The 16,856-nt window shown below is 53.5% G+C and overlaps 1 protein-coding gene across 2 annotated transcripts in view; it reads left to right on the forward strand.

The window, feature by feature from the left end:
• BTD (biotinidase) overlaps nucleotides 1-15,941 on the forward strand; it is a 56,475-nt gene extending 40,534 nt beyond the window's left edge. The window contains exons 2-4 of one of the 2 annotated variants that reach the window (XM_051818486.2): nucleotides 7,758-8,022; nucleotides 13,223-13,372; nucleotides 14,559-15,941. In XM_051818486.2, the coding sequence (XP_051674446.2) occupies nucleotides 7,762-8,022; nucleotides 13,223-13,372; nucleotides 14,559-15,686 (1,539 nt within the window). In that variant the 5' untranslated portion in view covers nucleotides 7,758-7,761 and the 3' untranslated portion in view covers nucleotides 15,687-15,941. Of the gene's footprint in view, nucleotides 1-7,757; nucleotides 8,023-13,222; nucleotides 13,373-14,439 lie in introns of both variants that reach the window. The other variant, XM_051818487.2, reaches the window with a different exon arrangement.
• Nucleotides 15,942-16,856: the final 915 nt, after the last annotated feature.

Here is a 16,856-nt window from a genome sequence, read left to right on the forward strand (position 1 = left end):
GCCAGGTCAGAGACAAGAGCCTGGAACTCGATTTGGGTCTCTCTCATGATTGTCAGGGTCCATGTTAGCAGGAAGCAGTGGAACCAGAACTCATAAATCAACCACTCCAATTTGGAATGCAGGCATCCCAAGGGGCATCTTAGCCACTGCACCAAAAGCCTGCCCCACCTGTTATGTTTGTTTAATACATCTTTGAAGATTTTATTTATTTATTAGAGAGGTAGAGCTACAGAGAGAGAGGGAGAGAAAGAGAGCGGTCTTCTACCTATCTGCTGGTTCACTCCCAAGATGGCCACAACAGCCAGAGCCAGGCTGATCTGAAGCCAGGAGCCAGGTGCCTCTTCCAGGTCTCCCACATGGGTGCTGGGGCCCAAGCACTTGGGCCATCTTCTACTGCATTCCCAGGTCATAGCAGAGAGCTGGATTGGAAGAGGAGCAGCAGGGACACAAATTAGCGCCCATATGGGCGCTGCAAGTGGAGGCTTAGCCTACTATGCCACAGTGCCGGCCTCCTCTTTAATACATCTTAAGCAGATTTCATTATCAGGGTCTTCATAACTATCTTTTAAAAAGATGTATTCATTCGAAAGGCCGAGTTAGAGCGAGAGACACATACACACAAAGAAAGAGAGAGAAAGACCTTCCTTCTGCTGGTTCACTCCCCAAATGGCTGCAAGGGCCAGGACTGGGCCAGGCAGAAGCCAGAACCCCCATTGTGAATGGCAGGGACCCAAGTACTGGGGCCATCTCCCACTGCTTTCCCAAGCACGTTAACAGGGAGCTGTATTGGAAGTGGAGCAGCCAGCACTCAAGCTGGTGCTTGGGGGATGCCGGCATTGCAGGCCACAGCTTAACCTGCTGTGCTACAACCCCCCCCCCCCTTATCTTTGTTTTGGAAGGGCATATGGCACAGTGGTTAAGACACTGCATGGGATGCCTGTATCCCAGATTGCAGTGCCTGTCCATTCCAACTCCCTTGCTAATGCTCACCCTGGGAGGCAGCAGATGATGGCTCACAAACGTGAGCCCCAGTCGTCCACCTGAGAGACTCAGATTGAGTTCTTGGCCCTGTAGCTTCAATTCACTGAACACAAAGTACTGTTTACATCACATATTCTTATTTCCAGTTTATAGTTACAGGAATAGAATTCGCTTTGTGAAACATAACAAATTTATAACAAATATCAGAACCAGGATTTCTTTACTGTCATAGTTTGCCATCACTTTTATCTAATACATTTTGTCTCCTTTTGAATGACTTCCTAAGGTAAAGTCTCAGGCGTAGGCCATGACCTGTTTGTACCAGTAAGATAATGTATTCATTATCACATTACTCATTTACATTAATGTTTTTACAAATTTAGTATTTTTAATAGGACCAGTTTTCATTTTTATTTTTGTACATAAATTTAGTCTTTCAAAGCTTTTGTTTATGATTTGTTTTCTTGTTAAAATCTGTTCTTATTTATTGCCAGTTTATAATTATTGTCTTGATGTTTATATTTTACATGTAAACTTTAATTGGTCAATCTGTTTTTCTGTTATTTTAACTGCTTCAGTTTTTAGAAAGCTGATTCAGCAAATATCTAATACCTAATTCTAATTTATGCCAGTTTTCCTAACATTTGGTATTAAACTCCTCATCTGGACTTTATTTTTGTGAATGGCCTAAGGTTATTGTAATTCAGCCACCTGAACATCACTTATTTAAATCAACTTTCCCTCCCATTATTTTGAGTGTGGTGGCAAAAACAGTGTGGGTTTTTGAACAGAACACATGTGAGTGAAATCCTGGCTCTGGAGATTACACCCTTTGTATTGTAAGAGCAGCCTCCTCCCCAGAGGGAGCTATTCTGCCCCCTCTGATTTGTCTCTCCTGCTGAGAGAAACAGGAAGGAGTGGAGTTCCTGTAGGTAACCTGGGAGAGACTGCAGCCCACCCTGCCCAACCTCGTCTCTCACCACCAGGGAGCCCTGCGTGCAGAGGGCTTGGGTCTGTGTGCCAGGACGTAGGGAAGGTGGCCAGTGTTTGCCCTCTACGAGTGGATGCACAGAGCACTGAGAGTCGTGTTAGAACCAGGGGCCAGATGTGCCTAAGGCTGGCACCTTTGCCAGAGGGGAAAAGGCACGCGACTAATTTCTGGTTTAACAAAGTGGAAGGAAGTAGAAAGGCTCCATGGCTCCAGGAAGAGAGACGGAGTTGGAAGGCCGACCGTTTCTCTGCAGCTGCAAGGTCATGCAGAGAGGGCCGCCAGGTTTGTGATCCGCCCTTTCACTGAGCACCACTGAGGCCAGCAGCGTGCTGGCAACACATCTTCCCGCCGTGCGTGTGTCAAGAGCACCCCCAGCAGGTTTTCAGAAGCGGACAGCATCAGGATCCACTGCCTGCTGTTTGCTGTTTCTCTCTTGGCCATCTTGACAATGCCTGTCCCAGACACACACTTCCTGGCCTCCCCCCCACCCCGGGAGAAGGTGACCTCTAGTCATCTCTAGTGCTGGGTGCTTTGGTTGTTCCTTTCATTCAATACCAGCGATTCTAGACTATCCCATTAAGGATTGTCGTCCTGACTGAGGGACCATGATCCAGTAGCTCTACCTCGTGGGCATCCATGCCTCTCTCCTGAGAACTGGCAGCTAAGAGTGCAAGGTGATGTTGCAGCCACCATACACACCCTTAGAGACATCATGGCCACCAGACAAAGAACCTTTACGCTGTGTTCTGAGCACTGCACCGTGATTGGAGGTGTGCTGTTGGGTCGTCCTGTTTTCTGTACACCTGTTGTGTTTCTCCAGGATGTCCAGCTGTAGATCCTTAGAGAGCCTTCATTCTGGATGTGCAGAACACCGTGTGTAACAGTGTGGGTGAGCAGGCTCACTTTTTACACCCAGTCACATCATATGGGGGTACTACTGTAAAATAAGATACCGCAAGAAATTTAGATTTGTGAGTATGTGAGATGCAACCATTGTAGGAGTGCAGGGGAAGGAAAAACAATTTTCATGAAACCCAAATTTTGGAAAATCAATTCTTCCTGGGTTCCCCCCCCCCCCACACACTATAAACGAGACCAGTAAAGCATTGGAAACAAAAAGCAGCAAGAAAGGAGGGAGAACCCACCCATTTACTGTCTGTGATACACAGGCTCCTATCCTGCCCGTGGGTTAATGATGCTTTGTGTCCACTGGATGGCAGTAGGGAGCCTGCAGAGTCCCCTGTGGCAGGGGCTCTCTCTGCCCTTACAAAGGAGAAAGGAAACACGAAGTGCAAAAAAAAAAAAAAAAAAAAAAGCCGCCACCGCCTTACATAGAATACCCGGGCACTTAAGGGAGAAGCCTCTTTGTCTGGAAGTGTGAAGAGTTTCGCTGGACCTTCCAGCTGGGATGTCAGACTCTTGTCGGTGGGTCAGTGTGACCCAGGCTAACCCCTTTGTGGAGCTTGTTCTGAGTCTAGGCGCCGCCAGGTTCATGGCGAGCACACCCAGATGGACAGTGGCAAAGAGGCAGAGACAAAGCCAAAGCCAGACCTGGTGTATTCAGAAGAATGAAGCCTGGGAGGGGCTCACTGCGGGTGAATGCGGGCAGAGAGTTGCCTGCGAACACACAGCAGAGAGCAAGCCCCCTCCCTTACAGAGCAGCGGTTTATATAGTACAGAGTGCGGGAAGGGGCTGGAGGTCTGAGCTAAAGCTGGGCTGCCGAGACAGAGGGAGACCTGGGCTCGTTCTAAAGGTCCTGTGAGATCACGGTGTGGGCTGGGAGGGGCGTGGGCTGGACCCGGGCTGAGCTGCTGGGTTGGGGGGAGAGAGCTTGGGAGGAGCTCAGGCTGACGGCTGGACTCTTCTGATAGGGGTGTGTCCAGCAGTCCAGGCAGGGTGGGGCTGTATTTGCAGGGAGAGAAATGGGGGCCTGCTGGCTGTATGTAGGTGAGAGGTTAACACAGATCTAAGGTCCTTGCTGCAGCAGGAGGACCAGAGAAAAAGTGGCAGGAAAAGACTTTCTGGGAAAGACAAATAAAAGGTCTCTTTTATGATTTCTTTAAATTCAGATAATGTAAATTAGGTGGGGGATGGACATCATTCTCCTTTGGAGGAGAAAATCACAAAATTGATGAAACTAGTTTTTTTAAAGATTTATTTATTTTGTTTGAAAGAGGTACACACACGCACAGAGAGAGAGAGAGAGTGTGTCTTCCATCCACTGGTTCACTCCCCAATTGGCCGAAACAGCCAGAGCTGCACTGATCCGAAGCCAGGAGTCAGGAGCTTCTTCCAGGTCTCCCAGGCGAATGCAGGGGCCCAAGCACTTGGGCCATCTTCCATTGCTTTCCCATGCCATAGCAGGGAGCTGGATTGGAAGTGGAGCAGCCAGGACTAGAACCAGCACCCATATGGGATGCCGGCACTGCAGGTAGCAGCTTTACCTGCTATGCCACAACGCCGGCCCCAGTGAAACTAGATTTCAAACTACATAGGACTTTACAGAATGTTCTTGGCATGGGACTTTACAGAATGTTCTTGGCATCCTGTCATCTCTACAGAGAAGCGGATACTTTGTTGATTTCTAGATTCTTAGCAGGTGCCCCAGGCTGGGTTCTTCCTCTGCCACCTTTTCCTGCCTCCATCACTCTCCCTGACAAAGAGTGACAAGCTGTTTCATTAAAAAAATCAGTAGGTGTACATATAATTTTTAAAAATCTATCTACCTGCATGTGAAGTTACCTTATTAAGAATGCCTTAATCATAACCTTCCATTTTATTGCTAAAGACACATAATAAATGGCACAGCTAGGAGATGAATCATTAGCAAGGTGGGGGGAAGTAAAAATGCCTAGAGGCTGGCACGCGGCCACACGCCCGCCAAGCGGGTTTCTGTGCAATTAACCCTTTCTTTCCCTCACAGCGCGGAAGAGTTCTGTGATGCGAGATGCACAGCTTCTGCAGGCTGCCAGGGCTCCTGTCCTTGCCTCCAGCAGCCTCTGCCCCCGCCCCCAGCCTCTCTCTGGGCATCTGTCCAGCAAGGACCCCGGCTGCGTCTCTGTGGGAAATGGGGAGGCACTGGAGGGTTTTGAGGGGAGCGCCCTGGACCTCGATGGCTGCTGCAGGAGACCAGAGGGCGAGGACAAGGGCGAAGGCAGGGAGACCTGGGAAGCCAGCGGCGGCCCTGTGATTTGTCTCTCAGATTCTGCTGCCAGGCCCCGTGCCCTGGCGCGCCCTCCCCTGCTGGTGGAGGCCACGCTCTGCCCTGCCCCCTGCCCCCTGCCCCCTGCCCCTTGGCTGCGTTCACTTCTCCTTGCCGCCGACTGCCGGCTCACTCGCTTGGTACTTATATTCCATTATGGCTGAGCGTGGGCCCCGTGAGGTCTCTGTTCACCGTGTAGCCCGGGGCAATGGTGGTGCAGGTGTCCTCCTGAGCCACAGCCCGCCTCATGCCGCAGAAGATGCTGTGGCGATGAGCACTTCGTCACCCCACTGGGCGTCCAGTCAGGCCCTCCGGTCACCATTTCCTTAACTGTCAGGTCCCGACCAGCTCTCAGGACGGGTCAGTTGTTGAGTTTCCAAGAACCGCATGACTTCCAGAGCCCACTGTTCCCAGGGAGCCTGCACCCCAGTCCCCCACACATCCTGTCCTGAGCCAGATCCGAAAATCCTGGCTAGCATGGCGGGGAGTGCCTGGGCCTCTCTAGCGCTGCCCCTTTAAGAGTCAGCAGCCCCTCTGCGGCCAGCTGAGCCCTTCCAGGTCCTTGCCCCTGCCCGGCTCTGTTTCTCCTGTGACAGTTTTTGTGGTGCCAGATAAAGAGGGAAAACCAGCACTTGGACATCGGATTCAAAGGTCTCCTGTGTTTCCCCCACTCCTGGGAAGGGCAGACGGTTTTCTATTGCAGTTACTCCTGTCTCTTCTACCTCCTTACCCGTGGTTCTCTGAAACCCGACTACCTGGCTGAGTCTGCTTACCACACAGAAGCTTGCCACCTTTGTGCAAAGAATGTCAATTGTGTCTTCTCAAAATAGAAAGAAACAGTGCGATCTTGCTGGCTCTGCACTTCCCTTGCTTTGCTAAATTGCAAGTTCCTTGGACTGAAACAAATGTCCCGTGGACTAGGCTCTCAGTTAAGAAAGGGGGCCCTGTGGATGTCACTGGTTGCTCCAGGAACTCCTGGCCTGCCCCCACCAGGGACTGCTCAGCCTCAGTTTCCACGCTTCTTAGCCAGGCCACTGCTTTCCACATAAACACTGTCAACGTGACTTGGAAGCTGAAGGGACTCCCCGCAGCCCAGCCCTGTGATCCCGGCTCTGCAAACAGAGATGAGATGCAGACATTTAGCCTTGTTCCCTGCTCTGCTTTTGAGGCAAAATTCGGATAAAAGAGCTCACCCAAAGCCCCGTTTCCATTCTAAGATGCTGTAGACAGGGTCCCAGATGAAGGCAGCAGATCCTGGAAGGGGGACTTGGGCGGCACCTGTGCTCCCTGGAGAGAGAACTAACCGTTTAAGATGGGCAGGGTCGGGGTGGTAGATCGCTTGTGGTTCTCAGCGTTTAATTTGCCAAGGGTTCTGAATGAGCACCGTGAGATCTGCAGACCAGGGAATTCCAGCTGAAATGTGTGGGGTTAGGAGAGGAGACTGGGACAGGGCAGCGGGGTGCCTTGCTCAGGTCCGCACTGTGATGCCACCATTTGTCTTTGTTTAATCCAGATGCCTGGGCGGTTGGGCACGCCCACATCTCAGCAGGGCAGGTGGCCCAGCTGGGCCAGGCTGAGTGCTGCGGGTGGGGGAGGGGAAGCGACTGCAGCTGGGCGGCCAGGCTCGTTTTCCGGAGCTGGACTATTCACTGTAGAACACTCGCAAGCACACAACTGTCGCAAATAAACGTGGCTGATCTTGAGGGGAGGGGAGAAGACAGAAAGATCATTTACCTCCTGGCACCCATGGCAAGGGCTACAAACCTGGGTTTACTTTCTAGAAAATTCGGGTGTTTTCTAGATTACATTCTGTCATTCCAAAAACAAAGGGGACAGAGGAATTTATTTTTAAACAGACAGGCGTTTGAGGCAGAGGTTTGGCATCACAGAGACAAAGGTTGAGCGAGGGATGATGTCTTAAACTCAGGGTGAGGCGGGGTGGGGGAAGCTGTGCTTTGAGTGGGAGGCTGCTTTTTGCCTGTCCCTTAACAGAGTGCAGATGCTGACACTAAGTAGGAGTCAGTGGTTCCACAGCACCAAATAGAGAGTGCTGCGCTGAATGAAGTCGTGCGTCATGTTCAGAACTAACCAAAGGAATGCACGGAGAATTTTAATCCATTGCGTTTTTGCAGCCAGGAGAGCTGAGCTGTATTTTTAGGCTCATGACAGCCATGGCTAGCATAGATGGGTGACCTGCGGTGGGTTGTGTGTGGAGAGGGCAGGAGACATCATGGAATTAATGTCAAATCATTGGAATAATTGCCGCTGCTTAAAACTTAAGGGCACAGCTAGAAAAGCAAGTTGTGACGCACTGCCGTCCTGCTGAGCACTGAAAATCATAGCAAACAGTGGGTCTGTTTTGGAAACATTCTAAAACCAGCCTGTGGGCCCGGCGAGCCATTTTAGACACAGCTTGCTACGTGTTTGGAGAGAAACCTGGAATCTGTTGTCAGGAACACGAAGCAAGCGCTTTGAGCTGCAGTGCCGCTGCGGGCGAGTTTAATTGCAGGGATGAATGAATCACAGCTGTGAAAGTTAAATTCTTTACTCAGCTGTTTTCCCCTTGCCCCTTTACATTCCAGATTTATGGCCTGCATTATGTCCGGAGCCAGCAGTCAGCTCGCTCTCTTCCTCCTCGGCTGCTACGTGGCTGCCCAGGGCGTCCTCGCCGGGGAGCACCGCGCGGCTGACCGCCACGAGGCTGGCTATTACCTGGCTGCCGTGTACGAGCACCAACCCATCCTGAGTCCTGACCCTCTCGCGCTCACCAGTCGCAAGCAGGCCCTGGAGCTGATGAACCAGAACCTGGACATCTACGAGCAGCAAGTGATGACGGCGGCCCACAAGGCAAGGGGCACTCTAGGTTACGAGCTGGGCTTGTTTTGCAGCACAGCACACACGCTGTTGCTCTGTAATACCCCAGTATTAGTAATACCCCAGTATTAGTAATAGCCCCAGTATTAGTAATAGCCCCAGGCTCCCTCGGGCCCCTCCTGGAAATCGGCCCAGCTGAGTTGAGTCAGTCGCTTGGCTGGCTTGAGCCTTGCCAGTCTTGAGATGGAGTGTGGGGCAGCAGCACCCGCAGCTCCATAGCTCTGAATTAGAATTTGCATTGCAGCAGGTTCTCCAAGAGCTGCCTCTGCACTTGAGGTTTGTGGAGCCTGGGCTCCAGTGTGGGTTCCCATGGCCTAGAGTCTTGGGGGCAGGGAGGGATGAGGTCTGGGCCTTGGGATGCCTCTAAGGCTCTGCTTGGAATTCCAAGGAACAGAAAAATCTGCAAACCACTGAGCCCCGTGAGCTCTCACGCTCTGTGAGGCACTCAAAGTGAGCTGAAGTAGCACGCGCCCTCCAGCCTGCCGGGTGCTGTCTTCAGATGATCTGGCCTCTGTGCCAGACTGCGACCTCAGCCCGGACAGAACCAACCCCAACCCACACAGGGAAGGCTGGGCCAGCCTTTGTGGAGGCTTCCTGCCGGCCTGTGTTTCCCCCTCGCACCAGGAAGGGTGGGGCGAAGGAGAGGCGCCTCTCGGGGCTCTAGAAAGGGGAATGTACGTGCCAGATGCCACCTGGGGGGAAAAAGGCGGGCCTGGGAAACCCGTGAGCAAGGGGAGGCTCAGGCTGTACCCCAGGGGGTGAGCTGCCCCAGCCCAGTTGCTGGAGAAGCCCCGCCCTCGCCTGGCCAGGAGGTAAACTCAATGTGGAAGTTAGAGAGGCGCAGTGAGGCCGACAGGTCCCCCACACAGCACCTGTTCCGGAGCAGCTGGTCGGGGTGGCAGCTGCAGCCCCCCCCAGCTACTGCCACATTACATTTTAAAAATTTATTTTATCTATTGGAGAGGCAGAAACAGAGCTCCTAACTGCTAGTTGATTCCCCAGATACCCGAAATGGCCAGGGCCGGGTCAGGCTAAAGCCAGGAGTCAGGAACTCGATCAAGCCTCCACAGGGTGGCAGAGAGCCAACTCCTTGAGCCCTCACCTGCTGCCTCCCAGGGTGCACATTAGCAGGAAGCTGGGACCCGGACCACAGGCAGGAGTTGAACCAAGGCGCTCTAATGGAGGATGCCTGGCGCCTGCATTTTAAAGTTGTAGCTCATGGCAGACACACGGGTGGTGCTGGAAGGGAGCTTGAAGACCTGGCCTAGTTTCTTCTGACAGGTGACACCTCTCGCTCTTGTTCCAACCTGACGGCCGTTTCTCCTGGGACACTGCAGTGGCCCCGAGCTGACTCTCGCAGGTGCACTCATTCCAGCAGCGGGAACTTCTGGAAGGGTCTCCTGCTCAATGAGCAGCCGTAGCAGTGCCCGCGGCTGCCACCTGTAGTTGTGCAGCCCTCTCAATCCTGGCGATTCCTTGTAGATGTGGTCCCCGGGACACTGTTGGCAGCCGTGTCGCCCCGTAGATTCACAGGGCGGCGGCTACTGACCGCATCCGTGCCCTTTGCCCACACACAGCCTGTACTTATAAAGCCAAGAGCCAGGACTTCACAGGTACGGCTACTTAGGAATCCTGCATATCAGTTTCTTTCACGTCATTCACGCATATATTTGACACGCACCTGATTTATGTTTATGCTGAAGTCAGTGTAAAAATACCCGGGCTGTGCCCTCAGAGCTCCGGATGACACCGACCCTCCAAGGGCATGCATTCTCCTGGCGCGGCATTTGCCCACGTGGCTCCAGCACCTGACAGCACCTCCCTCTTCCTCCTGCTCCCATCCACGGCCCTCCCGAGATGCTGGGCACATGCTATGCGCAAGGCCGCGGCCCTCCGGGTGCACGCCCCCTGCTTTTGCGGTTTAACAACCTGCCGGGAGGAAACAGAAGGCAGCGGCTTCCCCCTCCACGTGTGGCGCTTCCAGATATTTCAGCTCCCGTGCAGTTGTATTTGCCAGAGCAGCTTCTGAGACAGCGGAGTTTCCCACGGGCCTGGCTGTGGGGCGGAGGCTCCTGGGCGAGCCGGCCGAGCCCTTCTCTCTTGGCAGAGGTGTTGGAGGGAGGAAAAGGAGTCCGGTTTAAAGAGGACTGGGCCGGGCGCTCCCCGGCTTGGTGCCTTTCGCTCCGCAGGAGTCCTCGATCTCCCCAAGGGCAATCAGAAAGTCGCTGCTGCTGCCCTTTCTCAGACATGCTAACAGCTCCCCGTCCAGGATTCCCAGCCGTGCCGCAGCCACCCTCTGCCCCAGCTTGGGTTTGGTTCCCGTCCCCATTCCTGGCTGGCCTGTGCTCGGGCAACGAAATTTGATTTCCTTACTCACGTGATATGTAAATACAACTTAAATGTTCATCTCCACCAGAAACCACTCGTTGCACTCAGAATTTTATTTTTAATAAAGGAAAACAGATATCCAAGTACAAGTTACAAAAAGTTAAAAACATGACTTTTTTTTAATTTGGTAAATATAAATTTCCAAAGTACAGTTTATGCATTACATTGGCTCCCCCCCCATGATTAGACCGCCTTATTGAACTCATTAATTAATAAAGGAACCAGCAAGATGGCAAAGCTGAATCAAAAGAGAATTGAAGGCCTGGTGTCGTGGGACAGCAGGTTAAACCGCAGCCTGTGACACTGGCGTCCCTCATGAGCGCTGGTTCAAGTCCCAGCTGCTCCACTTCTGACCCAGCTCCCTGCTAAGTTACCTTGGAAGGAAGCAGAAGATGGCCCAAGGACTTGGGCCCCTGCCACCCATGCGGGAGACCCAGGTGGAGGTCTAGGCTCCCGGATTCGGCCTGGCTCAGACCCAGCTGTTACTACCATTTGGGGAGTGATCCAGCTGATAGGCGAGCTCTGTCTTTTCCCCTCTCTCTCTAGCTCTTTCAAATAATTTTTAAAAAGATTTTGATAAATGAAATTGTATTAGAGCAGTGAGCATTTAAAAAAATTGCTAATTGATAAAAAAAACTTACAACTAATGTCCTACAAGGCAATGTAATTCTAATCTTTGAAGTGATCTTTTAAATAAAAACAAGCCACAGTACATTCTCTAGATAATTAAATAATCCTTGAGTGAGCTTGTTAAACAGTAACTGATGTAATTTGGAAATATATGCACTTTTTAATTTTTTAAAATTTTATTTATTTGAAAGGCAGAGCGAGACAGAAGACACACAAACTTCTCCCACCCACTGGTTCACTCCCTAAATGCCCACAATGGCAAGGAGCCAGGAACTCCATCCAGGTCTGCATATGGTGGCAGGGACCCGAGCACTTGAGTCGTCTCTGCAGCCTTAGCCGGAAGCTGGAATCAGGAGCAGAGCCGGGACCCACACCCAAGCAGTCCGATCTGGATTGCGGGCACCCGGGGCAGCGCTGTAGCCACTCCACCGAGTGCCCACTCTTCATCTTGCTCCGTTTCCACGATTGTGATGATTTTTCTGTTCTCATCAGTGGGCAGTGAGATAGCCAGTCTCATACTGTTCTGGGGAGAGCTCACGTTGGTGTAACCATTCTCTAAAGCTTTTTGACAACATGTGTTAAAAACTTAACAAATTTTATGCCTTCTGACCCACTAATTTCACTTGGTTTTATTCTGAAGAAAGAGGTACTCACCTGAAGATTTGTGGGCAACTGTCGGTAAGTTTTCATGCCGAATACAAATGTTCACAACAGTTTTTATTTCAAAAAGCTGGGACTGCTTCCAGTGTCCAGCAACAGAGGATAAACGGGGTGTCCTCTTAGACACAGTGTGGCCATTGCAAATGATAGCAGGGCCACATACTTATTGTCCTCTCAGTTATGCGCACACACACACACACACACACACACGGGCACTTCAGAAGGGTCACAGAGAATGGATTTAAAACAGGGTTTTTTTTTTTTTTATTTGACGCAAAACAATTTTAAATTCAATGCAAATTTTTTCCATAATATGTAAACTTTTTGAAGACTTCTGCATACCTGGGTTTTGAAAATTTTTTTCCAAAACAAACTTATCTTTTAGTTCCGCATCCCACAGTTTTTTTTTTTTTTTTTTTTTTTTTAATTCTTATTTATCTGAGAGGTAGAGAGGGAGAGAGTTGCTGTCCATTGGTTTTCTCCCCAGGTGCCTGCGATGGCCAGAGCCGGGCCAGGCCGGGACTGGGAACTCAGTCTCCTGGGAGTGGCAGGGGCCCAGTGTCTGGGGCCAACCCCGCTGCCTCCTGGGACCTGCACTGACAGGAAGCTGGAGTCAGGGAGAGAGCCAGCCGGGAGCGGAGCTAGGATGCAGATGTCCCAAGCAGCATCCAACAGCTTCACCCAAGGCCCACCCCTCCGTGAACTCTTTGAGGAACCCTTTCGTGCAGAGAGTAATGATGAAAATAGTGGATAGGAATATCCTTGGGTCATACGATCAGCATATCTTTGTCTGTTTCCCAAGTTTTCTACACTTAAACTTGTAAGCGTTGGTAACCAGGAGAAAAAGAGTGCAGTGCAGTGCAGAGGTGTGTGCCTCTGCCTGCTGCTGTGGGTCACTCGGGCCTGCAGGCCTGCCTTCTCCACCTGCCATTCTGGCCTTGGCATTTTCAGCTGTGTGAGTGGAGCGCAAGAGAAGAGTGAGCCGGTGGTGCTCAGAGCCCAGGCGGCAAAGGCAGGTAGGGAAGCCAGAGTCCTCGGGGGAGCCTCCCAGTTCCCCGTGGGGGAGTTGGTCTTTCTAGCGAGTCTGTCTCCATGCTGACATCCACGCACCCAACTCCTACCCACCGGCCTGCTGGGCCCCAGCCTCAGAGTTTGTTCAGAAATTCCCCAGCTGGTTCAGAGGCACAGGGGAGGCTGAGCAGCCCTGGGGTGGCCCAGCGATCTCCCTGCAGGTGCACCTCGCAGACTCCTGCACCTTGGTCCGCATCCCCCCCAACACACACGCCTGCTGGCCTGACACGCCCTCGGGCACAGGTGGGCATCGTTCCTGGAGGACCTTGTCCCCTTGGAATCGGACCCAGTGAGGCAGCGGCCCCCAGACCACAAGCCCCGGTGAGAGTGGGGCCGCCATCTCTGCATCACTGGCTCCCGGTGGGCGTGAGCGAATGAGCGGTGTTCCTGGTAACAGAACATGCCTGGCTGTTTGGGTTTCCAGGGCGTACAGATCATAGTGTTTCCGGAGGATGGCATTCACGGGTTCAACTTCACGAGGACCTCCATTTACCCATTTCTGGACTTCATGCCGGACCCCCGGGTGGTCAGGTGGAACCCGTGCCTGGAGCCCCAGCGCTACAACGACACAGAGGTGCGTGAGAACCCCGCCTTCTCAGGGTCCCTGGGGATGTGCGGGGCTGGGCCAAGCCCACAACGGGCTGAGACCAAGAGGAGACTCTAGGGTCCACAAAGCTAGACCCAAACTCCCCAGACTGCACGAGCCACTCATCCCATCAGGGAATGCTGGTTGTCATGAGGATCCAGGAAACTTCTCTTTGTATTATTGTACAGAAATACAAGAGTCTAAATGTATCGAACAACCTGGCCAAGTAGAAGTAACAAAAGCGAAAGTTCCCCCTCCCCTTCTCCGAGGCCACCCCCATCCTTTCCTAGAGACCCTGCCCTCCGTGCCTTGCCCTGCACCCATTATCTGCTGTGCGATACACTGGATTTTTTTTTTTTTTTAAGATTTATTTATTTATTTTGAAAGAGTTACACAGAGGAGAGGCAGAGAGACAGTAAGGTCTTCCATTCACTGGTTCCCTCCCCAAATAGCTACAACAGCCGGAACTGTGCCAATCTGAAGCCGGGAGCCAGGAACTTCTTCCTGTCTCCCTTGTGGGTGCAGGGACCTAAGCACTTGGGCCATCTTCTACTGCTTTTCCAGGCCATAGCAGAGAGCTGGATCGGAAGTGGAGCAGCCGGGACTTGAACCAGTGCCCACATGGGATGTGGGTGGCTTTGCCCACTACGCCACAGCGCTGGCCCGGTGCCTATTGTTTTTTAACTCTTACTGTTATGAGCAGTTGTCCAGTGAGTATTCTTGTTTGTGTGATTTTTGTAAACATGTTTCAGCTGTTCTCTAAGATGAAACTTCTAGATGAAACTTCTAGAAACCGAATTTTTCCAAGCATATTCATAAATGGTAGATTACTTTAAAGAGTGCCACGTTTTGCCTTTAAAAGACTTTGATCTCAGTAGTAATGGAGGGTGCCCGTTCTCTTATGCAAGATAGAATAACTTTCTGAATTTGGGCCAGTCCTAGCGGGCGCACAAAGATGGCTCATGAGTTTAATTCTTTCGCTGCCTTGTTAGTAGTGAGGTTGGGCCTCTTTTCTGGATTTGTCCTGGGAACTCACCTGTTCACGTGCTTTCCAGCCCTCTTGCCAGCTGTTCATAGCTCAGAGACACACGGCAGGAGCTTTTCTGTTTAAAACCACGCGGCCACAGTAAAGCAGGATTCCGATCGCGTGCACGCGCACCTGTCTCCCTCGCAGGTCCTTCGGCGCCTGAGCTGCATGGCCATCCGGGGCCAGATGTTCCTGGTGGCCAACCTCGGGACCAAGCAGCCGTGCGCGCGCGGCGACCCCGGCTGCCCGGCGGACGGGAGATACCAGTTCAACACGGACGTGGTGTTCAGCAGCCACGGCTCCCTGGTCGCCCGCTACCGGAAGCACAACCTGTACTTCGAGGCAGCTTTCGACAGGCCCGCGGCGGCGGACCGCACGACCTTCGAGACCCCGTTCGCGGGCCGGTTCGGCATCTTCACCTGCTTCGACATCCTCTTCTTCGAGCCCGCCGTGCGGCTGCTCCTGGGCGCGCAGGTGAGGCACGTGGCCTACCCGACGGCCTGGATGAACCAGCTCCCGCTCCTGGCCGCCATCCAGATCCAGAGAGCTTTCGCCACGGCCTTCGGCGTCAACGTGCTGGCGGCCAACATCCACCAGCCGGCCCTGGGGATGACGGGCAGCGGCATCCACACCCCGCGCCAGTCCTGGTACCACCACGCCGCGGGGGACCCCGGTGGCCGCCTGCTCGTCGCCCGGGTGGCCGCGAGCCCGCAGGGGCTCGTCGGTGCGGACCCCGCGCCCCGCCAGCTTCTGCAAGCCCCGCGGGGCGAGCCGACCTGCGAGCGGGACCCCCGGGAGGGCCGCTGCGAGGGGGCCCCGACCTTCGGCGCCGAGATGATGTACGACACTTTCACCCTGGTGCCCGCCCGCGAGGAGGCGGGCTACCTCCGCGTGTGCGCCCGCGGCCTCTGCTGTCACCTGCTCTACGAGCGGCCCTCCCCGTCGCCCGAGCTGTACGCCCTGGGGGTCTTCGACGGCCTGCACACAGTGAACGGCGCCTACTACCTCCAGGTGTGCGCCCTGGTCAAGTGCGGGGGCTCGGAGCTCCACACGTGCGGCCGGGAGGTCACGGAGGCCTCGGGGAGCTTCGACTTCGACCTGTGGGGCAACTTCAGCACGGCCTACGTCTTCCCTCTGCTGCTGGCCTCGGGGATGCGCCTGGAGACCCCCGACCAGCTCGGCTGGGACCGGGGCCGCTATTTCCTGAGGAAGAGAAGGCTGTCTTCCGGGCTGGTGACGGCGGCCCTGTACGGCCGGTGGTACGAGAGGGACTAGGGATGCGGTGCGCCCCCGGTGCGGACGGCCTGGCACCGGGCGCCAGCGCTGCCTCGCGCCCGGGAGCCTGGGGAGACGCGGAACACGCGGCTGCCCTCGTCCTCTTAGGTGTCGGTGATGGAGACGTTTTCTGGCTTCTCCCGTGCACCTGCGTCTGCCCAACCACACCTTCCTGTAGCGGATGGCTCAGTAGGCAGTTGGCTTTAAGAACTAAAACGGAAATAAATGTCGGTGTATGTTTTACATATCCACAAAGCAGTGTTTTTTGTTTTGTTTTGTTTGTTTGTTTGTTTTTGACAGGCAGAGTTAGTGAGAGAGACAGAGAGAAAGGTCTTCCTTCCCTTGGTTCGCCCCACAAATGGCTGCCACGGCCGGCGCACTGCACCAATCTGAAACCAGGAGCCAGGTGCTTCCTCCTGGTCTCCCATGCAGGTGCAGGGCCCAAGCACTTGGGCCATCTCCCACTGCCCACCCGGGCCACAGTAGAGAGCTGGATTGGAAGAGGAGCAACCGGGACAGAATCCGGTGCCTGACCGGGACTAGAACTTGGGGTGCCAGCGCCGCAGGCGGAGGATTAGCCTAGTGAGCTGTGGCGCCGGCCGGATTTATTTATTTAGTTTTTTTAGAGATACATTTGTTCAAAAAACAGAGTTAGGAGACAGAGAGGGAGAGAGGCAGAGAGAGAAGGAGGGAGGGAGGGAGGGAGGGAGGGAGAATCACATCTGCCAGTTCACTACCCAAATGGCCATAGGAGCCTGGAACTCCATCTGGGTCTCCAGCATGGGCGGTGGGGGCCCAAGTACCTGGGCCATCTCTCTGCTGAGAGCCTGATCGGAAGTGGAGCAGCCGAGACTCGAACCAGTGCTCTTATGGGATGCCGGCACCACAGGTGGCCACTTGACCTGAGTACCACAGCGGGGGGGGGGGGGGGCTGGATTTGTTCTCTTGTCGCTGATCAGGTGACCCCCAGGATGTGTAAGTGGTTTCCAAGCCCAGCCATGTTCTCAGGGAAGGACCAGAGCAGAAGCCACGTTAGAAACAGCCCTGTGGGGTCTCCCTCGCTCTGTATCCTAACAACATCCACAAAATGGCAACGCCAGGGCTGCCAGCAAACAGCTTTCAAAAATAGCGCAGCAGCTCACGGTGAATGGAATGCGGCAGGCTCCGGGC

This window comes from Oryctolagus cuniculus, chromosome 4 (genome assembly GCF_964237555.1).
Source record: "Oryctolagus cuniculus chromosome 4, mOryCun1.1, whole genome shotgun sequence".
Classification (NCBI taxonomy): domain Eukaryota; kingdom Metazoa; phylum Chordata; class Mammalia; order Lagomorpha; family Leporidae; genus Oryctolagus; species Oryctolagus cuniculus.